The sequence below is a fragment of the Thunnus thynnus genome, chromosome 19 (genome assembly GCF_963924715.1).
Source record: "Thunnus thynnus chromosome 19, fThuThy2.1, whole genome shotgun sequence".
NCBI classification, from domain to species: Eukaryota; Metazoa; Chordata; class Actinopteri; order Scombriformes; family Scombridae; genus Thunnus; species Thunnus thynnus.
Window position 1 is genome coordinate 9,500,526 of NC_089535.1, and position 26,818 is coordinate 9,527,343.

The following is a 26,818-nucleotide window of genomic DNA, read 5'->3' on the forward strand; positions in this document are numbered from 1 at the left end:
GGCTGTAGAGGTACAAAAGGGCACGGCAGTGATGATAAAAAGGGGGTTGTTGGATGAGCAGATATTAGACGAACAGACAGCTGAATTGCTCTGAATGACGCCAGAGGTCCCTCGCAAGCAAAATCACCCACTCAAGTCCTTTGCCCTCCCAACCCCCAGAAGAGCTCAAGATGTACTTCACACACGATTACGCTCAAAAACAAGGTGGCAACCAAGCGTGCAACCTGTCAGTTTTACCCACTCACTCATCCGGAGCTGGTAGAGAATGGCAGTAAAGGTTTTTTTTTTTTTTTTTAATGAAAATTGAACTTTTAGAGAATAACGAATGCAAGACTTTCTGCAATAATATTTTCGTATTAAGAAAAGACGTCTGCCTATCTATATATATATATATATATATATAAAATATACAACTTGTGTATGTTTTTCTGTTAGCAAGTTTTGGAGGTTGGAAGCGGATTGAGGGGATGTCTAGTGGTGGCTAGGCTCTTTGAAGTCCTGTTAATGTGCTGTAATGAGTCAGAGATGAGAGGGTGGGTAATTACACATAGACTCCTGTAGTGCTCCATGTGGGCTCAAAAAGCCTGTACCCCTCTGCCCTCACGTATACACACGCAGGAAGAGAGAGGAACAGGCAGAATATTTTTAAATGTACACAAAAACCACACTACAACACACTTGCACACACACACACACAATTCTATATCTGTATTTTTTACACTGATGGCAGTCAGCTGAGAGTTCAATAATAAAGCTGACTCCGCTCACCTCTCTAACATCCAACCTTTGGCCCTCCACTAGAGAAATTCCTGGGTCACCAAGTCTACAGCTACGGCCAGCTCCTCTCCATCACCTTCACCTCCGAGACCCCCGAGCTGCTCCCCGACCACGTCACTCTGTTCCTCCAAGGCTCTGGAATCACCGTGTCTGCCGACCTTTCACCCCAACCGGTGCTTGACCGTGACCTAGGCCCCACACCGAGGAAATCCTGGATTGTCAGGTACAAGGATGCAGGCATGGGGCTGTCAGTTTTGTGAGTCTCTGCATGTGTGCATTTTTTTTCTTTTTTTTTGCTGCTGTTGAACTTGAGTCTCTCTGGAAAAATACCAAAGCGTTTGCCTGAATATGTACATTAGAATGGATGTTGAGTTGTTAGCTTTTCTCTGCGTCTACACATCTCCCTGTTGCCTGACTTGTTCCTTGTTAGTCCGTAGAGTACAGACTATCCAGGACACCCATGTACTGATTACAGCTCACCCACGTTGACTGCGCTGTCACGGCCCCAGCAGAATGTCGGGATATGAATGTAGTGATGAGCCAGCTCCCCCATGCGCTGGCTGTCATGTAAATCTGGCAGGTACAGAAGCAGCAGCATTACATTTCCATTTTTACAATTTATACATTTAGCAGATGGTCTCACCCAAAGTGAAATGTGTGTAGCGGTGGAATAAGTCACCAAAAGTACAAGAAAGTGATACTAACAGGGAGCAAAAGTCAAACTTACTCTCAACTGACAAAATTTGTATTACCCTGAAATGATCATGGAATAGAGGGGAACAAGTACCAAACAACAGTAACAAACAACAGTAACAGTAACAAATAAAAAATACATTCTTGTAATGAAAGACATTGGACCAATAACATAGGAAAAAGGAGTGTAGGTTTGTAGGAGTGTGAATGTAGACTGAAAGATGACCAGGTCATAGCAGGGAAAGGAGAGCTAAATGGATTATAGTGACAGCATGCAGAGCAATAGATGGAGTGCACAGTAGGGTGGGCACATGGCCTGGAGGTACATGAGTGGACAGCGGTCCCCGTGCAGCATTATATGGAAATACCAGGGCTTCAAATTGGATACGAGCAGCTGCAGACAGCCAGTAGATGACATTATTGATCTCCATGAGGCAAACTAGGCCATTGAAGGAGAATATAGTAGAAAATAACATTATACCAAAAATAATATATAAAGTAGCATTGATTTAAACAAATATATTGTTTTCATATGAACAGATGATGCATTCTCCTTGCACAAATTAATATGAAAATAAAGCAATTTCATAAAGATGTATGGGTAACACTTTAACTTCCCTATTTATTTATACAGTAAGTAGTATATAAACATTTAAGAAATGGTTTATAGCACACTATAATGTAGTTATAGGCATTAATGATGTTTATTACTCCTGTGGGCACCCGTAAGTGTGTGCTAGTGTATAAACAGATAATGGATGACAGTATAGTAAAACACAGTTGCAATAATGTAAAATACTGTATGTCTACATAGGAGAACTACATTATTGTGTATTATAAACCATTAATAAATGCTTATATAGTGCATATAAATGCTAAACAAAAAGTAAAAGTCTACAACAAATCTAAATATTATTTAGACTTTGTCGGTATGGGGGATTTTTATTATAATCCAAGAGCAACAGAACTTCTCCAAATACCGCAGCAATCAGAGGTGGGATATTATGATAAAGAACAGAGCTGCAATCAAAATCAAGCTGCGACACAGTTCCCGCTACACAGAGCTGATGGTGTTTACATCATTCATAGCTGGCAGTCTGCTGTTTTTGTTTTCTTGGTGTCTACTGTTAGATTATATTAAGGGTGCATGTGCCAGTTGTAATTTTTTGTTTGTGTTGTAAACAGTTGATTAGCATCTCTATTTGGAAAGTGAGACTAAAGCACTGATTGAGTTGTCTTGTGCCAGCCTGTGCTTTTTTTTTTTTTTTTTTTTGACAGCGTCATGCTCCATGACCATGAGTTTATTTGTGTTACTGTCAAGTGCAACATATTGAGACATCTGAAATCAAGTTGTTTTTCTTTTTTGTTTGTTTGTTTGCTTGTTTTACATATATGTATATATATTGCTGAAACCCAAGATGCAGTTAAGTTTGTCTTAAAATAATACTGACATGCCCCATAGAAGAGATCTCTGATTCTAATGTATGAGATGGGACATTAAATCCAGTCCTTGTTCTGTGTAAAAATGGGTACTTACATTAAGCCAAAGCTAAGGTATGAGGCTTCAGCAGTCTGAATTAGACAAATCAAGTGGGTATCTTCCAGAGTTACACTCTGTTTAGTGATAAATTCCCTCTTTTTGTTTCCTCAGAAAAATGATCTCTTTCTGAGCCATGCACACTGGAGCGATGGTAACACAAGGAAATTATAACTTGAAGATACCCACTTGATTTATCTAATTCAGACTGACAATTACAACTTGTTCAATATACATATAGGCATGTGACTATTGTATTAAGACAAACTTAAATAACAGTGAACCTAGCCTTTAAGTCAGTGTGATCCTGAGCTATTGCCTCAAAATCAGCTTTTCCACCAAACTATTCATACTGTAGTGTCTGCCTGACTATTACACCATAAAGACAACCTGTGCTAGAACATATAGTTCCTTCCTATAGGAAATCATCTATTCTCATCTCTTATGATCCTCTGTGCTGTCAAACCTGTCAAATTTCTTGTTGACATCGATCCTCAGCTATTTATGCCACCGCCACTTTCTCTGTTTGAAAACCTCTCGGCTCTTTCTTCATTAGACTTCATTAGACTTCATTAGACTACATTAGACTTCCGGTGGTCCTCCTTGCACCACTCTGCACTCTACCAAGACTCCTGCGAGCCTTTTCCTCCTTACCCTTCACGGTGAAGTGGTCATTCTGAAGATGGGAATGACTGGAGGAGGCAGCCTGAGGCTGAAGAGGTGAACCCTAGTGGGATAGTCTGTGGGGAAGCGGCAGTGTAATCAGTCACATTGTTGTGGAGAGATCTCATTAGGCCTGGGCAACCTGGGGAGTGGGTACAGCTGGCCTGGTCTCCATGTTGAACCTGTTCAAAAACAGGCTTAAGTCATTCACTCTATTTTTGTGCTCTTCCCCCACTTGGCCTGATGTCTTGTAGCCAGTAATCCTTCTCATCCCACTCAGCACCTCCTTCACACTGTTTTCTTGCAATTTGTCTTCAATCCTGCCCCTGTGTTTCTATCTTTAATTCTCCTCCTCAGCACCCACAGACCAACTTCACTTCCTCCCTGTAGCAAACCCTGGAAGCCCTCTTCTTCCTTAAGAAGGGATTTAATTTTCTTTGTTTTCCATGGTTTGTTTTTCTAAGTGAACCACAGGAAACAGCAAACTATTTAATGGATTTGAAGGGTCTGCATGAAAATTGACGTTATGCAGCCGGGGGGCCCTGCATTGTCCTCTCCCTGTGCTCCACAGAGAATGTTCCGGTCCATTAGCTCAAAACAGTCCTGTAGAGCCTCCACATACTTGAGGGATCACACCCTTACAGTCTCAGTAACAATGGGCAACTGGCTGTCGGCTGCTGCTGAAAGGCATCTGAAAAAACAGCGATAGGTTTAATTTTTAAGACGTTGAAGGAAAGGTATGTTACAGCATTCTGAGAAAGTTGTACTTTGCTAGGAGAGAAGATGTACTAGTTCAGATGGGAGATTATTAAAGCATGAGCAAAGAGCTAGTTAGTCTCCTCGGTGAGGAAAGGTCTGACTTGATGGATGTCGGAAAAGTGCAAACCTGCAAGATCGAGTTATGGTTGCAGTGAAGGTCTCACTCAGAAGTTGGTTGTCCAGAATCACAATAAAATTGTTAGCAGATTGGGCAGGAGTCTGTTGTCGGAGATGATGAAAATCAGAATTTGACAGGACAAGTCAGTCTTGTTGAAATTGGTTTCAGTGGTGTGGATAAAAGTAGAGGTGCGCTCTTCAACTGGAACATCAGGTGATGGGAAAGAGAGGCAAGATGGATTACTAGCAAGATGATGGTTAAACCTGTCTTTGTATCAGTGTAGAATATCTCACTCACTGACTCTGCATATAAAGTTGCTTTATTACATATTTATGCAGGCATATGCTGCATGTTAACTCTCTGTATCCTGTCTAGTTTGTATATTTTTCCCCCAAAAGAAGAAATATCAAAACCATCTGAAATGTTGTAATAAAACAGTGATAACTCAAATTCAGGCAGGTGGTTTTAGGGGAAGTTAGGAGCTTCTTCTTACAGGGCAACAGCTGGGCGTAGTCTAGGCGTAGAAGTCTTGTCATCACAGTGAGGTTGCCAGGTTTGGTACCATCCGGTCTGTACAGAGAACAAATCAAAACCTACGCTCATCAACGGTCATCTGGCAACACATGCTGCACAGAAGTACAGGGCAGATGGGTAAACAAAGAAGCATCTCCAATACATAACTCCCACTAAAATCGCAAATTATAGTGTTGTAGGTTTAGTTATTTGAAAGCTGCCCAGCTACCCATCCTGAGCTGACAATGTTTTCAAAGGCTGTCAGAGGAATTTGGACGACGTTCTTTGAATATCTCACAGTATATTTTGCGCTGGTCAGCTGTTTGACTGACCATTCAGGCAGGACTCTTGAACTCATAATCTGGAAATATTAAGCATTGCACATCTTATTTCTATTTCCACCAAGGAAGGTCATCAGTCACTGGCGTCATTTGAACTGGACCAGGGAAAAGGATGCTACAGTATGAAAATAATGGAAGCCAGGTTTAAATTCACTGTTTGTTGTTGCAGCAACCTTGAAGGTTGTTAACCACAGAGCAGGAAGTTATATATATATATACTATACACTATTTGCACTTTGTTGACCATTTGAGGCCTACTTCCTGCTGATAAATGATCGATAATTGAATGATGCTTGATTTTACAAGTTGATGAGGAGCTGTTGGATCCGTTGCAAGTTTGGTTCCTCGTGTTTATAAGAGACAGAGGCTCAGTTTCAGCCTGGCTTTCAAGTCCAGGAGAGCACACCTTCATTGTCTGCTCCATCAGACTTCATTGGCTGCTCCGTCAGGGACACAGCTTGTGTCTTTCTACCCTCTCCACAGCTCTCTCTGGTGACTGCGCACCAGTAATGAGTTTCCCCCAGCACCAAGAGCTCTGGCTAAAAGAACTCTTTGGTTCCCTCTCTGAAATGCATTGGAGCTTGGGGGACAGAGATTGTCATTAAGTGCTCCTCTCTGGAGAAGTTCTCCACAGATCTCATTATACTTCTCAGGTACATGCACAGATGCACCTCACTGCATGCCCTGCATCATTCCTCCATACTCTCCCTGTCTCTTTCTGTCTCTCTGTGTCACACTCACACATGCAAACATGTTGAGAATTTGTGCAAGTTTCAGCTCGCACACAAACACAGTGATTCATGTAGCCATCTGGCAGTGTGATTTGTAACAATCAGACCCAACGTATGCATAGAAAATAATCATCATTTGCTAAATGGGAATGTAGTATGTCCAAACATGTCAGAGGCATAAATAAACATGAGTAGAAATGTGCACTCTCTACATCTCTCTTGACTGATAGCATCTGCATTCATAACTGGATAAATATTGTATGTTAACCTGTTAAGTGGCTGTGTGTTTCCACCCAGTGCAAAGACCATTTCAAAATCTGATGAAATTTTATGGAAGCACAGGGATTCGAGCAGACGGGTTTGATGAGAGGAGGAGGTGAATGGATTATATAAGGTAGCAACCACTCCTCTCTGTGATCTTCCCTCTGTTCACTTTCTGTTCACTTGAAACCAATAGGCAGGGAGCTTTATTGGCTCACTTGTAGCAGCACTGTACAGTATGTGTACGTCTGAAGCATGTATATGTTCATACCATAAGGAATTCCCTCAGATGCCCAGCCAATGCTTTTTATAATCGACTGATAAACGTGCCAGAAGTAAGTCAATATTCGAACCACCAAAAGAAGTGTTTCAGGAAACTGCTTATATAAATGCAGGTAGGAGCCAATTTGCAGCAGAGAAACTACTAGCAGAGTGCTAGTAGTACGCCATGTGGTCCATCTGGCACTGAGCTCATTTCTGTCGTGTTTTGAAAATACTCTGACTTTGATCATAGATCAGGGCCAGCTAAATCTATTGAACAGAAAGCAGACTTTGCTGCCAAAATAGTTTTTTTTTTTTGCTATACGTGTCTGAGCAAATCAACGAGTAATGTGGAATAACTCTGTGCGTGGGTAAACCTATGATTTATTTATGATTTATTCATGGGCAATCTGATTAAAATGTTTTCTTTTTCAGAGGCAGATTGGCACACCAGAATATGCTATTAGAATATGCTAACACATACATGTTTTAATTGTGTAACTAATCTTTATTTATAACCATTACATGCTTACTTATCCACGCAATACTCTATCATTTGTCTCCTTCTCCTTCTCCCTACCTCACCTCACACACCGTTAGTCTTGTTCTCTCGCTCACCTTGTATCTCTATCTCTATGCTTTCTCTAAGGGTGTGTGTCTGTATGCGTGTGTGTGTGTGTGTCTGTGTGTGTGTGTGTCCAGCGTTCTTTTGGGCTTTTCTCTCCCGATGATCTCCTCTCATCCTCAGTGGAGCAGGCTTAATTACAGTGTGGCTCTCTGCGCTCTGCTTGGTGCTGATTAAAAGGGACACTGACGCTCCATAGGGAAAGCATGACTGGGAGTTTGTTCACTTTCATGCACACTCTGCTTATCGCTGTATGTCCAGCTCCATTACCATGGCTTTGAGGCCCAGTTTGTAATTGCCTCTCTTTATTACTGTGGCTACATGTCAGGCCAGGGAACAAGGACCTGCCGCATCAATGGAAAGTCTGTGTGGCAAGCCTGGAATGCGCGCACACACACACAAATATATGCACAGACATTTGCTCAGTTGTAAATGTGAATGCTAAGACAGAGGACATGCAAAATGAAGCCTTTTGAAACTGAGTCGGTATCATGCTGAGATCAGTTGACATAATAAAATAGAGACCATCAAACTCTTACACACGAAAGGCTTGACTTAGTCTGATACTGTCAACAAACTAGAGGTTTTGTACTTTATTTTTTTGAAGATTCTTGCCCATAATGACAAATTCATACATAATAATTATAAATATAACCTTTTAAAAAGATGCCCTTCATAAAAGGGGTTTATGTGTCATGGAAAATACCTTTATTAATACTTAAACAAGAGTCTACAGCCAAGCTACCAGCTCCATGAGGCTTTACGTTTAGACACAGCATTGCTTTGGGCTAAATGCTAACATAAACAAAACATGCTCACAATGTCAGTGCTAACATGTTGATGTTTGGCAGGTATAATCTTTACCATGGCTATGTCCAAAATCACTCCCTAGTGCACTGTACTGTACTAATTTATTTTCTATACAGGGCCCTCAAAAATTCCACAATGGAATAAAAAAGTAGACTGATGGGAATGTCATTAGTTTTTCAGATATTTGGTATCAAACAAAAGTACTGGACTCATTTTAACCTGATGATGCTGTTAGATAAAGTCAGATAACAACTTTGTGCTAATCCATCTGTTGGATGTTGAGATATTTAATTGGATAAGTGAAATTTTTGACCTTCTAGGGACACTAGAGGAATAGTCACAAGGTCATCTAAGTCATTAGGATTCATCCTCTGAATATCATGAATATGTGTACAAAATTCCATGACAACCCATCACATAGCTTAGTAAGTCCCTGGTTATTTATTGTTAATTCATCAGGAAAATCCTAATGGACCATTTAACTCTAACCATCTGGAAAAGGCTGCAGAGCACCTGGGAGAAAATCCATTTATTAACACCTTATTGACTTTTGTAACTGCAGATTTGAATGCTTATTAAAAAGTCAGAGACACTTGAGTACATATTAATGGTTTGTGTTTTCTACAAATGTCTATGAATATTATGTATTCCTTCATGTTGCTGCTTGTCGCCTTTGGGACCTTTACAAGAAAGCAGGGGACATTTTTGTAACACAACATCACCCGTGTTGAGCTGACACAGCACCTGTCTTCGTGATGGAAAGAGTGCACGGTACCTGAAGTAAAATAGGCAGATGTCAACTGTGCAGTCTTTGCAGATCGTCCTTCAACAGATGGAAAAACACAATGACCAAGACCCTGAATATGTGCTGAAGTCAGCGCATCTACATTTTTTCTTTGCACTGCATGTGTGTTCTGGTAGTGCTGCAGATTGCTTTAAATGTCAAGCACATATTTGGCAGGGCATTTGTTATCCTCTTAGTTATGAAGATTAATTAATACGCTTTTACAACCACTCGGTTCGGATTTTTGTAGCTCTAAAATGTGATTAAAAACATATTTGGTGTTTAATCATAGTTTGCTAGGACTGAATGCATCACACAAACAAAATGTGTTTTTTTTTGTCTTTTGTTTTCGCAGGCTTCATGAAAATGAGATGAGCTTTAAACCTCAACTGTCTGCCTTTGAGTTCCAACGTCTCCTTTACAACCTGACAGCTATCAAAATCAGCAATGCTGGAGGACAGAACTGTAAGTGTTTGTATGTGTACAGAAACATTGCTATTCTCTATATGCTCTACTTTGTTTTTTCTTTCATTTATACTTTAGATTGCATTGCACTGAAAAACAAACATACCTAATGTACCGTAATATTACTGACTTTTGCACAGTGCGGTGTGACATACCTTATGAAAATGGTTATGTATGCCTGTATATCTGGGAGTGCATTTATGCATTCCAGTGCAAAATAAATATTATGTAATATTGTTTCCAAATGCACTGCAATTTACAACTGATACCAGCGAAATGTCATGTGAAAGACTCCAAAACTTCCACATTTTTGTTAATGAAAAATACATTTTCATCACACAGCGGTATAAATTGTTAAATCTGCACCAAAGATAGTTGCTAAAACCATGTCAGTGTTAGTATTCAGGGAGTAGTTCAACTGTTCCAAATCTGGCTCAGCGAAAAACGGGACAGTTATTCCCAGATGTTGATAACTAGTTCTTCAAATCCTCCTTTTATTTGTATCATGTCTTTCCTCTCTCTCTATCTAATAGTCTGTATTGTAAAGTGCAGGCAGGATCTGAGAGGCATTACGGCAGATTAGAGCACCAAGAAGACAGAACAGCTGGCCAAAATCACCAAGCTCCCTCACACTTACTTACACCATTTTAATTAGTTGCTCAGTGCAGGCATTGTGACACACTTATTGTGTGGTTCCACATGCACTTGGGCATGCAAAAAGACTGGCACAGAAGTTTGTGCACACAGAAACAGAAGCGCAGTCATGCATATTCCATCAAACTGTTTCCTGTAGCCATCCACCCACATGAATGTGCAAACAAAGTCAAGCACACAGTTTGCACTGCATCTATTACACATCACGGGGGGAGAAACTCTGTTAATGATTTGTGTTAGGTCTCAAACTCATTCTCAAACAGCATTAGAAGTGCCTTATTGCTGCAGGCTGCGCGGCAAACTTTAATATCAAAATCCCATAAAGCTTCCCTCTCATCTTTCTCCTCTCCCCCTCTCATTCTCCTTTACTCTTTAAATTTCTCTCTGCACCAGAGAGAGTCTCTTATAACAGAACTGTATTATTTTAATGACAGTATTGTCTTTTGACTATAAAGGTACGCTTTGACAGCAGCCACAGTAAAGGCCTTTCATTTTCTCTGCCAGAAAAATTGAGTTTTGAACAGAGAGCATAGCTATATTGGAAGTTTATGAGAAATCAATGGTCTAATGGCTTAATGTACAGATACCTAAAGTGGTCTAAATTGTCACAGTCCTCGGGGCTGCAGTAAGCTATTCAAGGGAATTAAAATTTCAACTGTTCTGACAGTCTTCTTGGAAAAAAAGATTGATGGAGAGAGCTTGCAAAGCATGACTTGAAATGGAATGTTTTTAATTAATTGAAATATAAGGTTCAATGTTTGAAAACTGTTTTAATTGCACATTTTCCCCCATTGAATGAGCCAGTATAATTCAGGAGGTAGAAGGGAGTAAAGGGTAGAGGCTAAGGCGAGTAATGGAGGAGGAGGACAGGCATGCCCGCTGATTATCCCTCAGAGGTGCAAATGTACTGGGTTTCAACACCGCTGAAGGAATGGTTGGATCATAACTTGTTAGAAGTCAGGGTCCATCCTCTCCTCTAGTTCTTCCACTTTCTCACCCCTCACTGTTTCTTCCACTCAGATTTCCCTCATTATGCAGCTGCTCATTCACACTTGGTTTATTTCTGATCTGACAAAGCTACATGCTCATACGTGTACAGCATCTATATATCTGTCTATCTATCTGTCTATCTATCTATTTGAACCATGTGTCTTCAGTGAGAGCAGACACAGTAATGGAGCAGGAACAAAAGTAATTTTGTGTTCAGTGGCTGTGGATTTGAGACTAAAGGGTGAAAGGGATTTGGTTCAGGATGGCCTGCTTCCATCACTATTCATGAGAGGAGAGAGGGATCCTGAAACCCCACAGGAACTGCACGTCTGACATACCTCCACCAAGTCTCCTGTCTCCTTTTCTTCTCGTCTTGCTCTGCTGCAGTGATTTATTCATTTGCTATATCAAAGATTCCTTGGGTGACGAGTGTACGTACGTGTGTGGGCGCATGTGTGCACACGTGCGTGTGCAAGTGAGCATTAAGTGTGGCATTTACGAGCGCGTGGGTGGATGAATCTGTTATTGCGTGTGTGCATGTTTATGTGTGTGTGTGTGTGTGTGTGTGTCAGTCTGTTAACTGTAAACACAGGCCAGAACCTGTAATGAGACAGGGAGGGAGGGACAGCACTGCAACAAATGCTAATAACCAACTTCTTAACGAGATACAGAGCACCACGCACATACACACACACACACACACACTAACACATACATATACCTTATTCCAGAGAAAAGCATGTGTCCCAAACACTTTAATATGCCTCTAAGGCAACAATTATCACTTTACTACTAACCTTTGTAAGCATCACTTTTATGACAAAGCACTGTTATCGTCTTTTCTCTTCCTTTCCCTCTAGACACATCGCAGCTCGCAGGAGTAACTCTGACCTCAGCTTTCATCTCCTCTGAACCAGCAAGTCCTCCTGCCCCATGGGTGGAATCTTGTTCCTGTCCCCCGGGTTTTGCTGGCCAGTTTTGTGAGCGCTGTGCCCAGGGATTCACCAGGGAAATCCCTGGTGGAGGGCCTCTCTCAACATGTGTGCCATGCAATTGCCACCAGCATGGAACGTGTCATCCGGAGACAGGTAATACATGAAACGTATTCCCTGCATTTACATAACTGTGTTCAAATGATAAAATGTCAGGAAGGCATGATGATTTCAGTGCCGCTTCACTGACAGTGAAGACAGTGACTCCTGCTGAAGTAGAAAAGTCTAAAAGGCCTGAAAAAGGTGAATTCATAAATCATGTGCAGAACGTTTATACTTAAAGGGGAACGCCATGAGTTTTCAATTTACTAGTCACAGGGAGTAGTGCAGAGCTTGTCAAAACAGCTGTATAAAGCTTTATGTGGCTTTGGAGGAGCTTTGTCAAGTTTGAGAAGATAACTTAAGTATCTCAGTTTATGCTTGGAGACTACAAATAACAGAAACTGGGGGCTTGGAGTTTGAAAGAGGTGGGGGGATTGTCTGAAACCGCATTCATGTCATATCGGTGTAATTGTAATCACCAGTTTCAAACTTGTAATTACAAGCAAGAAACTTAGATATATCCAAATTGGCACAAATTGGCGACCGAAGCGCCTGAAAACCAAACAAACATAGATGCCTCGTATCAGCCAGTCTGTTGTTAAAGATAATTACACTAAACTTAAATGGATATTGTGCACAGTATTTCTAACCTTGTGACTAACTCTCTGATCATACAACCATGTTGAGCTGTCCAATGACACGACTGCTCACAATTCATAAGCAGAAGACTCTTTTGCATCTCTGCCATCCATTCTATATCATGTGAACACTGCATAATGGAAGATTGCTAACAAGTTGCATTATGAGAAGTGTATGGGATTCAGCATTTTTAGAGATTGACCCATATTAGGGACTAAAAGTCAGAAAATCTCTGCCTTAGCTGCATCAGCTGTGACATTTAATTTATTATCTGTCTCTTGCAAGTGCCCCAACTTTATGCAAGTACAAAAATACATCACTATAGTATTTTTAAGTAAACCAGAATGATCATGTTTCATTTACTTTACTGCATTATGTAAGAGTCTTAGGGCGTTTTCAAATTTATGGTTTGTTTGTTCTGGTCCACAGTGGACTAGTTGGTAAACTTGGTGCATTTTTCCCTGGGTTCGGTTTCTTTTCTCACAGAGAAAAACTCAAGTGAACCAAAGTGCATCGCTACAAGCCACTGGAGAATATTCACTTTGCTTATTGGTCAGATGTGTCTGGGGCAGGAGCGAGAACATAAACACAGGAAGAAGGTCCTGAAGAAGGTCCTCTGGCCAAAACCAGCATTTTTTCGGACCTCGATTCACCCTCCGGCTAGCTGCTGGCAACTGTTGATTTTGCTCATTTACATCCCAGTATGCAAAGCACACCTGGCCTAACAGCTGGGTCAGATTGAGGTCGGATGACTACGACAAAAAAACAATCCTCAACGGGTCTTGTTTTGGTCTGCCCCTGAGTATGATTGCTGTGTTCAGACCTGCCCAAACACATCCTACTAAGGGGGAAAACGAAAGAGTCTCATTCAATTGGACTAAACAGCACAGGTTTGAAAATGCCCTTAGGTTACTACAGGTTGTAAAAAAGAACAGTTTCACCATACTTATAAGACTCAAGTTGTTGTTCTGGCTATGGCAAAACTCTTTGCTCATTGTTAAACAGAACAGTATAGTTCTCCTATAGAATATAAAACTGATCCAAGTTGATAGTTAGGCAATGAAGCCATTCCTCTGAACCAGCCAGTGTTACATGAGATGAGGGATCATCAGAGGTTGTTGAGACAATATTTTCTGTCACTGTGCCTCTGAGAGAGCAGAGGGAACAGAAAGAGATGCAGGCTGTTCGACTGAAGCATTTGTCTATCTTTCTAGAACTGACATTCAGTCATCATTGCTTCAAGGGAATATAACTCAGCCATCCCTCAGGAGGATTGGCAAGCTATCAGTCAAACTGAGAACTGGATGGCTGTATTAATACAGCAATATCCTCATTTCACACAACTAATCTTTATAATACTAACTAAACTGGAAGTGTGTGTTTAATGCACCGGACTTTATTATGGGAGGTAATAACAGCAGCTACAATACTTTTTCAGATTCATATCCTAAACTCAACGTCCCATAAATGACAGGAGTAAAACAGCAGCTGTTGGGTGGGTAAACAAGTCAACCTCTATGCAGTTATTTATTTATGCGTGTGAGTGATTGTGTACTATATGCACTCTTTCTTTTTCTCCCAGAGTCTTCTCACTCTCGCAGCTTTAAACAACTCACTCCGTCTCATCCAAAAGCAGACAACTATCCCATCCAAGGTTCCACCCTCCATCTTTTATCTTTTCTCAATCTCCTCAATCTCTCTCTCTCTCTCTTCCTCTTCTCTCTCTATCGCTCCCTCCTACCCTCAGACTTAAAGTCTCAGAGATCTGACCTAGTTAGGAGATGCCTGAAGCTTTGGCTGTGAGTGTCTGTTATGTTTGTGGCTGTGTGTGTGTTTATATGACTGTGTGTGTGTCTGAGGTCCGGAAGCAAGTCTGGTATCACTGCCTGCCTGCCTCCCCCCTAATTAGACTTGTTAACTGCCTCTTGGCTAATGATGTCTAATTTGCTTGCAGATTTCCTGTGTCTCTTATGTCTCTTCTCAATCTGGATGTCTCTCTCTCTCTCTCTTTCACACACACACTTGTTCTCTCTGCTCCCTCTATCTGCCTCCTCTTGTTCCCCTGACTCCCTAGTCAGCCTCTTGCTGTCTTCTGCTTCCTTCTTCCTGTTAGCTAGGATTGCACCTGCTCTCTCCAGTCACCTTGACTTTGTTTTTAGCGTCCTCAACTCCCCGTACAGTATATCTTCCTGTCTTTCATATATATATATATATATATATATATATATATGTATATATATATATATATATTTCATTTGTGTTAATATCACCCTGTTCTTTCATGCGGCGTGTCATTTGTAAGTATTGTTATGTAGAACAGGATTCGGTGCCAACAATAGCTTCAACTTAAATCTGAGAGCAGATGTGAGAGGAAAAAGTGGTGAGAACCTGAATAAAAACTGAAGAGTGAGTTGATTTTGCTTGTTTCTTATAAAGATTTAAAGTGTCAGAGGGTAGAGGAAAGATTTCTGTGCAGTCCAAACACGAATGTGCTTGTGTTCTGAGTTGTTGGAAGGAAAACCCCATTAATTATTAATGAACCTGTTTGACACTGTTTAACATCAAAGTGGGTTTGGTTTACACTCAGCAGGTTGAACTTTGCACCATTTAGCACCATTTAGTTAACGCCTAAGTCCCCACAGACTTTGTAGATTTATAGCCATGCTAGTGGCGTGGCTCTACGTCTGTTGGTTGGTTTGTCCACATTGGACATTTTGTGCAGACATTCATGGTCCTCAGAGGATTCCTGATGACTCCCTCACTTCTCTTTTAGCGCCACCAGCAGGTAAAAGTCTTCATTTATTTTGTGAACTATTTCAACATCTACTTTATGAGTTGGCACAAATGTTTGTACAGACATTCATGGTTCCCAGGAGATCTCCTGACTTTTCCTCTAGTGCTGCTATGAGATGCACATTTGTGGTTTTAAGTGAAATATCTCAACAATTATGGGATGGCTTGCCATAAAATTTGGAACACAAATTCATGAATCCCTCCTGGATGAATTTTAATGACTTCGTTGATCCTTTGGCTTTTCGTCCAGTGACTTTTCATCCAATATTTACCCACAATTTTGGTTTATGATTAAATACTTTCAAAACTGAACACGATTAATTAACACTGAACTTTGTGTACTTTGTGTTTAATGCTAATAACCAATTGTTAGCATGCTTAGATGCTAAACTAAGATGGTAGTCATGGTAAAGATTACTCCTGCTTAGTATCGACATGTAAGCATTGTCACTGTGGCCATGTTAGCATAGCTTTAGATAGTCTTATTTATTATGCACATGCACACACGCACATGTACACACATATTCTTTTTGAGATTTTTAAAAATATTTACACAAGTGACATGCAAATGATGAAAGAGTGTTAAATATGGAATAAGATGTGTCCTCTGAGTCATGGATCAAGAATCCCTGGTGTGCTGTGTCCTTTGGCATAAAGCTCTTGGGTTAAATAGCATTAGCAGAATATTAGGAAAGGATGCTAGTTGAAATAAGCTTTTCTATTTCAAATGGATGATGATGGCTCATCATCTTCTTCTGAAGGCCTTCTGGCTTGTCTTTAAAAAAAAAAAAAGAAGCAAACAAACAGCAGAAGCTCTCCATAAATCTATAAGTTCAGGTCAAGGGGAACTATCAAAGTAAGTCGATTAGAGACACCCTGTTCATCATTTGTCACCAGGAGGGCAGACCAACCTGCTGTTTCTCCTATCAGAATCTTAATTGCTGTATAATTACCTAACGACTTGTATCATCATGCAGGGTGTGCCCACAGACAGAACTGGGATAGAGTTTATTCACTGGCTGCCGAGGGAAGCTGCAGCCAATGGTGCTTCATAATCATGATTTATTAACACTCTCTGAGTCGTGTCGGTTCTGTTTGCTGTAGCGCAACACAACAGATTGGAAATGTTAATATTTGCGGTGGAACGAGCAAATTGCAATTTCTGTCGAGCCCTGGTGCTGGGGGGGCTGATGATGTCAAACATATGTCCTTCAGATTTAAAAAACAATGTGTGTGTGCATGAGTTTCCACAGTTTTTGACATACTTCCATTTCACCGGACTGGACATGCTTCTATACAGTTTGTACACACACATCTCTGTATGCATACACTCCATCTGTTAATTGCGTACACACCATCCATAAAATTGGGTAGAGGCCATAATTTATTAGCTTAAGTGAGGGTGTTGAGGAAAGAGAGAGATGGTTGTAATGGAGACGCTCAATTTTCTCTGCAGCCCACACTGTAGAGGAGTGCTCATTAATCATCTAAACAAAGGAAACACATGATGCTCTCAACACTGTAGTCTGTGCTGAATATGGAGTGTTGGGGTGCTTTATTAGTGCTCCTCTATTTGCCCCAGTCCCTAATAGTCCTGTGTTAGTCTTTCATGGTGGACCACATACCTACAGTACATCTTCAGAGAACAGTGCCATCTGAGGGAGGTTGTCTGTGTCTGAACAACTACACACAGGGAATACTACTCAACCTGTGAAAATAGTTTTATAATGACATATGTGGCTGTAGAGGGGGTTTTTGAAATGTGAGGAAATAACCCAAGTGACAGTGTTAGGCTTGGGGACTTCAGATATTTTGCAGAGAACCTGAGTTACATTCTGGAGGCATGAATTTGAAAGACATGGGATTTTTACCAGGCAGGGAGGGGTCTAGTGAAAAAGATATCTCCTTGCATTATGGGAAGTGTAGGATCTACACTAACTTAAAGTCAGGATATCTTGGCCTCTGCTGATTTGATTTGGACCATATCTTTTTAGTCATGTAGGAGTGTGGCCTTAAGGATGGCAATTTCAGTCTACACGTCAACCACTTTAGTCCAGACTCATATATCCCAACAACTATTGGATGGATTGCCATGACATTTTCGACAGGTTTTCCCTAAGGATGAGTCTTACTAACTTTGGCGCTCCTCTGACTTTTTCTCTAGTGCCACCATGACATTGACATGTGGTTTTGTGTAAAATATCTTCACAACTATAGGATGGACTGCCATGAAATGTCATGCCCGTCTCAGGATGAATTGTAACAACTTTTGTCATCCCCTAACTTTTCATCTAGGACCATCATCAAGTCGAAATTTTTCTTTGTCCAATACAGCTTCAGCTGTGCTTTGTGTTTAGTGCTAAATAGCAAATGTTTGCATGCTAACATGCTAAACTAAGATGGTGAACATGACAACATACATGCCAACACGCTTACATCAGCATGTTAGCATTGTCATTGCGAGCATGTCAGCATGCTGATGTTAGCATTTAGCTCAAAGCAAAGCTGTGCCTCACAGTGTGAGTCTTGTATAATCCATCTCTTGCATGTCCTCCAACTTTATGGAAGAGCAACACATTTGCAGGAGTGTCCCTTTAACTGTATAACATCTCAAATGTTCCTTTTTAAAAAAATCCTATCTATCTAATCTAATATCTAATTCCGTCTATTTATATTTTTTATCACTAAACCACAACAATGCTAACACTTTCTTTGTGTTTTCTCTGTAAAATAGAGTGCATTGTTGTTTTCAAGAGGTGTTCTTTTCTTATCGTCTTATCGGCTGTTTTTAGGCAGGGGAAACTTCCTCATTTTCATACATTTTGGCAATACACCAGGTTGGTTGTGCTAAGTTTTCCTTGTCTGAACTAATTTCATCAAGGGAAAGGTTGAAACCTTTTCAAATCAGTAATCTCTGACAGTGTGACTGGAAAGCAAGGCAGGCAGACAGAGTGTGCACATTGTTTATTTTTCTGTTTATTTTTGTGTAAAATAAATGTGCTGGTAGTGAGGAGATAAGTAAAGCGTGCTGAATAGGATCAGCAGGAGAAATTACATGGTAAGATTTATTCTAACTGACTACATCTGTCTTTTTTGCTCTTTCTCACTTCCTTTTCCCTCACTGTCTCTCCTCATATCCCATCATGCTGATACAGGCCAGGCATCTCAGGGCTTAGCCTGCAACAAATACAGCCCACCAGAGAGATTAGGGGGTTGAATAAGCCAGCACTGGAGCCAGCTTCGCTCTCTATCAGTTTGTCTGCCTCAACTTTCTCCCATAGATTTTTCTAACTAATGACCTTAGAGAGCTGAAGATGGCATTTAAACAGGCATTTGAGAAATGTACGCCCTGGCTTGCTCTGTCTCATTCTAAGGTGGACTTTTGTTGGTAAACACTGACTCACAATATCCTCCATTTTAAACCAGCTTTCTAATGAGTGTGAGCAGCATGTTTGGTCATTTCTTCATCTGCACTCTAATTGATGCAATGGGACAGGTACTCTGGGTGATGGCCTTTATTAGGCCAACTTCAGTGTGTTTCGCTGCAGGAGCCCCTGGTGGTCCATTCCCCTTCACAGACCAAGACCGAAAAAAAAAGCTTCTCTTTCCCATCCTCCTTCACCAGACTGCAGTGGGTGTGACATTTAGCTATGCAAAACCACTGTGCATTATTCAAAAATTTGGCCCCGCACAAATGTCAAAGTGAGACATAAGCATATGCTGTTATGAAACAGAACAAGGAACAGAAAGACCTTATTTATTCTGGGGTTGGTGGAGAAGATGATGCATCCAGGTACTTGTGGCCAGCAGAGTGCGGCGTACTATGACTGGCCTTCTTCATAGGCACAAGACTGTAGCAAGACTGTAGAGATTATAGTAAAATAAGTGGTGAAAACCTATTTACTTGAAGTCTATGTATTGAGCAAATAATAATATTTCAGTCTGTCTGTGGATGCACTGCACAGATCTATAGACACAAATAGATCACTTCAAATTTAAAGGTGCAGTGTGTAGAATTTACTGGCATCGAGTGGAACGGACTTGGCCGAAATGGAATATAATATTTTTAAGTATTAATTAGTTTTAATTAGTGTATAATCCCATTAAAATAAGAATCATTGTGTTTTCATTATCTTAGAATGAGCCCTTTATATCTACATAGGGAGCGGGTCTTCTTCCATAGAGCCTGCCATGTTGCACCACCATGTTTCTACAGTAGCCCAGAACAGGCAAACCAGACACTGGCTCTAGAGAGAGCCTTTTGCGTTTTTCGTTTTTCGCAGCCACCGTAGATTCTCCTACTTTCTTGGAAGGGGAGGGGTATTCAATCGGTTGCAATCTGCAATCCTACACACTGCACCTTTGCTTTCAAGTGCATCACATTACACAAATGTACACATTAATCCTAATTAATATGTGTTTTTTTCAGTATTAATATGTCATTGATAAGGATAAAAGAAAATTCATCAAATGACTCCCTCGGTTTGGTTAACTGAAGCAGAAAGCACCAATTTTGCCTTTGATTGTCTGTCTGTGAACCTGAAAATTATCTAATTAAAGTGCACCTGCTATTGTGTTTTGTGTGATGATAAAATTTTATTATGTAGCAATATGCTTATTGCCGATGACAATGGGGAAAGGGCAGTGAGACAGATGATCCCAATTAAGACACTTCACTCTACATCTGTATCTTTATTGACAGGCTCAACTCACATTCTTTTGACCACTTACAGTAGTATGGTTACTGATTTTTTTTAAAAATTAAACAATACTAAAAGTCTAAAGTCATGCTAGCAGGTCTGTAAGGCTGCATGTAGGCACAGAAGCTTATGTTCAATGCTAACATCAGCTAACTTGCTTTCAATTACAATATTAACATGCTGACATTTGGCAAGTATAATGTTTACCATTTTCAGCATTTTAGTTTAGTGTGCATAGCATGCTTTTTGTGATTTAGCATAATAACATTTGCTAATTAGCACTAAACACAATGTACAGCTGAGGCTGATGAGAATGTCTATTTCTGCAGGTATTTGGTTATGTACTAAAGTATTGGACAAACTGAAATTCTGACCTGATGATGGCACCAAATGAAAAGTGAAGGGGTCACCACAGTTATTGCAGTTCATCCTGAGGGGGGCATGATGAATGTCTGAACCACATTTTATGGCAATCCATCCAATAGTTGTTGAGATATTTCTCCAAAAAACAAAAATATCAACTTCATGGTAGCACTAGAGGTAAAGGCAGGAGATCAGCAGTCAGTAAGATCCATCATCTAGGAACCATAAATAGGCACCATCGTTCAGGCCAATCCATCAAGTATATTTTGATATATTTCACAGGATAAGGGAACTTTGACCTGCCGGTGGCAATAGAAGAAGAGTCAGTGGATCATCAAAGACATTAGGATTCATTCTCTGGGAACTTTGAATGTCAGAAAAAACGCAATTCATCTGAAACTGTTGATATTTCAGTCTAAAGTTGAGATATTTTGACCAACCAACATTGCCATCTTAGGAGCTGTTCCGCTAGAATGGGTAAAAAGACAGAAAAGAAATATCTTCATCTCTGCCTTATGCCATGTCACAAATGGAATTTAGTCACCCTTGTTAAATGAATTAAGTAAATGCACAAGATATTTAATTATAATCAATCTAGGATAATTATTTAGCAACTTGCTGTGTCTACTGAGCAAATTGAATTGATCAGAGTAAAACACACAGTACATGGTTTATCCAACTCCTCTAAAACAAAAGAGACCCAGACTACAGCAACATGAGCTACAGCCACTGAGAGTTCCCATCCCTGCTACCTTAAGGCCTTGGCCATAACAATTTGGCTGCCAGCCTCTCTACACAAAACAGGAATTGATGTTTTGTGTATAGAGTTATTTTCCTCAGTTGCAGTATGACAAAGCATATTTCCTCAATTATCCGTATTGCACACATTATGTATGGGGGTGGACAGAATATAAAGCCCCTCCTCTATTCCTTCAACATCCTGCCTCTTTCCTGTGCAGCAGTCCACTCATTCAGACCCCAATGACAAACCACATCTGCAGCAGGCGCTGGCAGCATATCTGTGTTAAATTAGAGAGCAACATCGCCATCAAACAGTCTTGCAGCAGATTTACCCCAACTTCTACCCCTGAGGCCTTAGAGCTGACAAAATTTTCTCTCTTTCTGTTTTGTTTCCTTCTCTCCTTCATTAAAACTGAGTGTTCACATGCATTAGTAACAAGATTTCCTTGGCCTAAAGCTTTTTAATGTTCCATTGGGCTAAAGAGACAAGCCTTCTGGAAAATACAGAGGTCTTGAAAAGCTCATATTCATGACATGTGTTTATATAATGCAGAAAAGAAATAGAAAGAAGCAATCTTATGTTTTAGTCCGTAATTATTTTGCTACAGTTTTTACATTTGTAAGGTATTTGTCACTGTGGAGCAAAGAAAAACCTGAACTCACACAGCCACATGTTGCTTTGAACTCATGTTTCACTTGTATTTCTGGGCTCTCACGTCATTAAAGACCGCACACATTGCCCTTCTCTTTCAGAAAGACCTCCCAAGATGGTGCAGAAAGACATGCGATGATCTTAAGAAACTCAATTTGGTCAATAAATAAATATAGAGATTTAGGGGGGTGAGAATGTATTAACAGGAGACTTGCTTTGATCTTCTACTGCACAACAGTATACTCATTTAAAATCCATTTCTTCTAAGATTTTCTTTGCCACTTTTTTTTTTTATCTAATTCTGGTGTTGAATCTATTACAAGCTACTGCAAACAAAGATAACCGCTATCTCTGGAAGAGCTACTCATCGCACTTTGAGGTGAACACTGAATGACGCACAAGTATAAACACACTGAATAGGAGAAATGTGGAAAAAAGGTAGGTGGCAAAGCTGCCAGTCTGTCATTGGTTCTGCAGTGGAAGTCCATGCCACTGTGAATATCATACAGTGATGTATTCTAATGTATTCCTATCCTCCACAAGTGGCTTTCTTAATGAAGTGCATTAGTCCTGGATGTGTGCGTATTTCTGTAGAGAGGGAGTACAATGAGGAGCAGAGTGGAAGGATGAGGTACAGGTAGAATGAGCGCTGGTACAAAGGAGCTCTCTTGATAAAAAAAAAAAAAAAAAAGATCCAGACTGCTTGTTTCCCATACAGATATATTGCTTTGCCATCAGAGAACAGACAAGCAGAGTTCAGGCAGAGAGCGGAGCACTGAAGTGTAGTGCTCCATAGCTAAAAGGGGAGGAATACAAGAGGACGAAAGCAGAATGGTGGGATTGTGAGGATTTGTCAAAGGATTCGAAGTATGCAGCTCCACAAGGAGCCTTACAGATATCTGAAGGCTGAATGAACACTCATTGATTCATAGATCAAAATTATTCTGCAAGGATGTTATGAAGTAATGATGATTAGCGCAATGATTAAGAATACCATGTGAAAAGCGATCCCGCCGTTCATCGACAGTTTGAGTTTGTGATGCGTGCCGTTAGCTTTTTCCGAGGAGCCGACGGAATGATAATAGCGTCGAGGAGGCCCTCAGCGACTCCTCTGCCTCATATCACGCTCAGTCATCTTCACACTCAGTAAAGTCAGCACATTTCTGCTGCCATTAAATTTACAATGGCTCATTGGGGATTGACACTGCACACCATCAATGTCATTGTAATGACTTGTGAAATTCAAGAAAGATTCACTTCTTTATGCTAGGAACAATCATTATTACTAAATACTTTGTTTAAATGACTGGCATTACATGCTTGGAAGTCATGTATTATTCACCTCACCTCACCGAAGAACTAATGATTTTTACCCAGAAGTCTACACTTCATCAGGCAAAGGGATAATTGTTCCCCCTAATGGATATGTGATCAATTTAGACTTGCAGCCGTTATTCTATCTCATATACTTGACAGGTCTGAAGTTAACAGGGCTTTATTTAGTGATGGGAGACATTGGTTGCAGTGACCCCATATCTAGAGGCAAGAATTTCTTTACTCCAATATTCAGTGGTGTGAGCTGATTTAAAAATGCACAACGAAGAGCTTCTCACTGAATCACACCGTAGGCTATGAGGGAGTGATGGGAAATTTTAATGAGGACTCTGTAAAATCGCATGCCCGCAGATTATTTGCTATGCATCAAGATCTTATTGGTGTTCTCTAGAAAATCAGCGCAATTATTGTTGTCAACGCATTGCCTGAGTCATTTGAAAAACTTTGAAATTTTAAAAATGATTCAAATTATTGTAGGGTCCTGTGATATCCAGACGCTCAGTGCATATTAAGAGCAAAACATCATGCACTGCAGCAGGAATGCTAAATATCTCCTTGCAGTTGCGCACAGCAACACAGAAGCAGCTATTATTTTGTTACAGTGTAAAAGGCATAAATGTTGATTCAAAGATGAATGTCTGCTCAGTGTGATTTTATGATGAATTGAAGTATGTAAGTATTCTAGCCGTTGCTTTTTTTTTTCCTTTGCGGTTTTCCAGCAGTGTTAACACTTATTACTTTGTGTTCTTTTGTAAGCTTTATTCAGGGTCACATTATATTATGTAAAAAATTTCACTTTTTCATCTCAGAAGTTGCTGTTGCACAAACTTGTCAAGCACAGAGGAGGTTTTAAGGGTGTATCATCTCAATCTGACATTAGAGTCACTGCAGGTCACTGAACTGCAGCAGGGGACAGGGTTTTTAAACAGTTTTCCAGTCATACATCCACTTAGACACTTTCAGTTTCCTCACTACTCATATATTTTCCCTGATTATCATGTTATGTCATTCAGCATTGCTATAGTTTGCTGGATTTTAAATGTGGCTCAATGAGGAATGAAAATAAACTGAGTAAAATTCATCAGGGATTTGGTTACGTGGTTGCCGTATACGTGTATATCAACACATGTTGTACATGAACAAATCCTTTTAAGTGATTTAAAGCTGTGAGTTGTTTTTCTAAGGCTTTTGAAACAACAGTTTGTTTTTAGGACTTCATAGAAATGGTAATCTCTCCCACTTGGTGGGGGAATTGCTTTACTTCTTGAAGGTCTTTCGGACTGCATTTGGCTCCTGTATTTCCCAAAGCAATTATAGTCGGGGTGAATTTAGTCGTATTCTGCTCTCCACAGTGGGCTGTGGGGAATGTTTTCTTATTTGTATGGAGTGGCTGCAGTTATGGTCAGAGACACAGCACACTCTGCTGGTGATGTAGGAAACATCACCCTCTCTATTTGTGTTGAGCCCAAAGTGTGAAAAAAAAACAACTCCTCTGATTGTTTCAGGTGTGTGTGAGTGTTCAGACTTCACCGTCGGGATGACCTGTGAACACTGTCTGGATGGTTACTATGGCAACGCTTTGATTGGCACGCCTGGTGATTGTCAACCTTGCCCTTGCCCGGGCCGTACCAGCTGTATCCGAATTGCAGAGTCAGGACAGGTGATCTGTACCAACTGCCCTACAGGACAGACAGGTGAGATGATGTTAAATAATTTTTATGGCACCACACAGTATAAAAGGACTTTGTGTCAAAAACAAAATGATAAGAACAATTCCACAAGACAGCTTGATACTGAAAAGATATACCACCTGCGATTAATACACACTTGATATATATTTTCTCTGTATTTTAATTATAATAGACTCTGGGGTGACATGTGGATGACCTCTGACATCGTTCTTGCCCAGTCATCCATCTAATTCCTGCACATCTCTTTCATCTTCCCCCCCTTTGTAGGGATGCGCTGTCAGATGTGTGAAGACGGTTACTATGGTGACCCACTGGGAAAATCTGGGGCAGTACAGCCGTGTGTGAGATGCGACTGTAATGGCAACGTGGACTTTAACGAAGTGGGAATATGTGACCACATCACAGGGCGATGTATGAAATGCCTGGGACACACAGAGGGTGACCACTGCGAGCGGTGCCAGCGAGGTTTCTACGGCGATGCCCTGAACCAGACCACTAGCCAGAAGTGCAAACGTGAGTAACTCATGAGGGGCTGGGATGGAGCATTGGTCAATTAATTTCTTATTATGTTTATATTTTATTGAGAGATATATTTTATTTCTGAAAGACACATGCAAAGCTGACAATGGTAAAGGGGACATATCATGCTTTTTGTGATTTTCTGTTATTTTTATACTGTTATGATGTTAGATGTCTATGTTAAACATGGTCAAAGGTCCAAAACAAAACTGCGCTGCAGTATTGGGCTGCCGGAAGCTGGTCAATCAGAACAGAGTGGGCTCATCGGGAGGAGAGAGCCTTAAAGAGACAGGAGTTAAAACAACCTGTTTCAGACAGAGGCTGAACTGAGGGGCTGCATAAAGAGCCAGTATAAGATAAATAAGGAGTTTTTTGAACTGTAAATCCATCAAAGATATTCCAGTAGAGCCCCAGAATAAAAATATAGATGTTGAAATGTTAATGATTCGTCACTTCAAGAATTCTTGAATTGAGTTATCACTCAAGATGTGCATGACAGAGTCCCTGTTAGGATTCAGATTGTTCTGTTTACCACAGAGTAATATTTTCAAAGATATTTGGGGTGAATACCATTAAGGTCTACACAGCCTTGGGTTCAGATTTTAAAGGAACCCAGAAAATAGTGAATTCAAAAGGACTTGATTAATCAGTTCAGGAGATCAAATATGTCAGGTGTAGAACTCTTGAGTCATGAAAGGCCAAAGCTGAAAATGGGGCGAACAAATGGCTGAGAAATAGCTCAGAAGGATAGCCAAAAAAAAGAAAAAGAGAGTCATCAGGTTGAGAGATTTTGAAAAGGTATAAGTGAATGAAACAGTCAAATAAAGCTACAAAGGCAGACAGTGACCCGAAGTGTAATAGCTGTGATGTCTTCATTCTCTGATTTTCTTGTAATACTTCACTTCTATCTGTGAGCCCAGATAGAAGTGAAGTATTACAAGAAATGAACACATCACTGATATTACTCTTTGGGTCACTGTCTGCCTTTGTAGCTTTATTTGACTGAGTTGAACTTCTGTACAGAACAATGTCAGGGAGAGATCCATGAGCCTCCCCGGTGCTGTCCTCCCTTTACCCTCCAAACACTCAGGGATCAAATCAAGAAAAACACCTTCATAGCCAACTGCTGTGCTACATGTACAAAATTAAAGTTAATAATGAAATAATTTTCTTTGTCTTCTCAAGCGTGCGGCTGCAACCCTGCTGGAACCTCTGGGCATGTAGATGAATGCCACCCTCAGACAGGAAGTTGCCGATGCCTCAGTCATGTGACCGGGCGGGATTGCAGTTATTGTGAAGTTGGCTTCTTCAACCTCCAACCCGGTGTAGGGTGTGAGAGGTAAAGGGATCCCCTGCACGGTTCAGTGGA

At 40.5% G+C, this 26,818-nt stretch overlaps 1 protein-coding gene across 1 annotated transcript in view; it reads left to right on the top strand.

Moving 5' to 3' along the window:
• Positions 1 to 26,818, top strand: part of lamc3 (laminin, gamma 3) — a 107,352-nt gene that overhangs the window by 65,266 nt on the left and 15,268 nt on the right. Inside the window, exons 10-15 of the mRNA XM_067574284.1 lie at positions 802 to 1,000; positions 9,229 to 9,338; positions 11,843 to 12,070; positions 24,745 to 24,933; positions 25,198 to 25,443; positions 26,635 to 26,788. Coding sequence (XP_067430385.1) covers positions 802 to 1,000; positions 9,229 to 9,338; positions 11,843 to 12,070; positions 24,745 to 24,933; positions 25,198 to 25,443; positions 26,635 to 26,788 — 1,126 coding nt within the window. The remainder of the gene's footprint in view (positions 1 to 801; positions 1,001 to 9,228; positions 9,339 to 11,842; positions 12,071 to 24,744; positions 24,934 to 25,197; positions 25,444 to 26,634; positions 26,789 to 26,818) is intronic.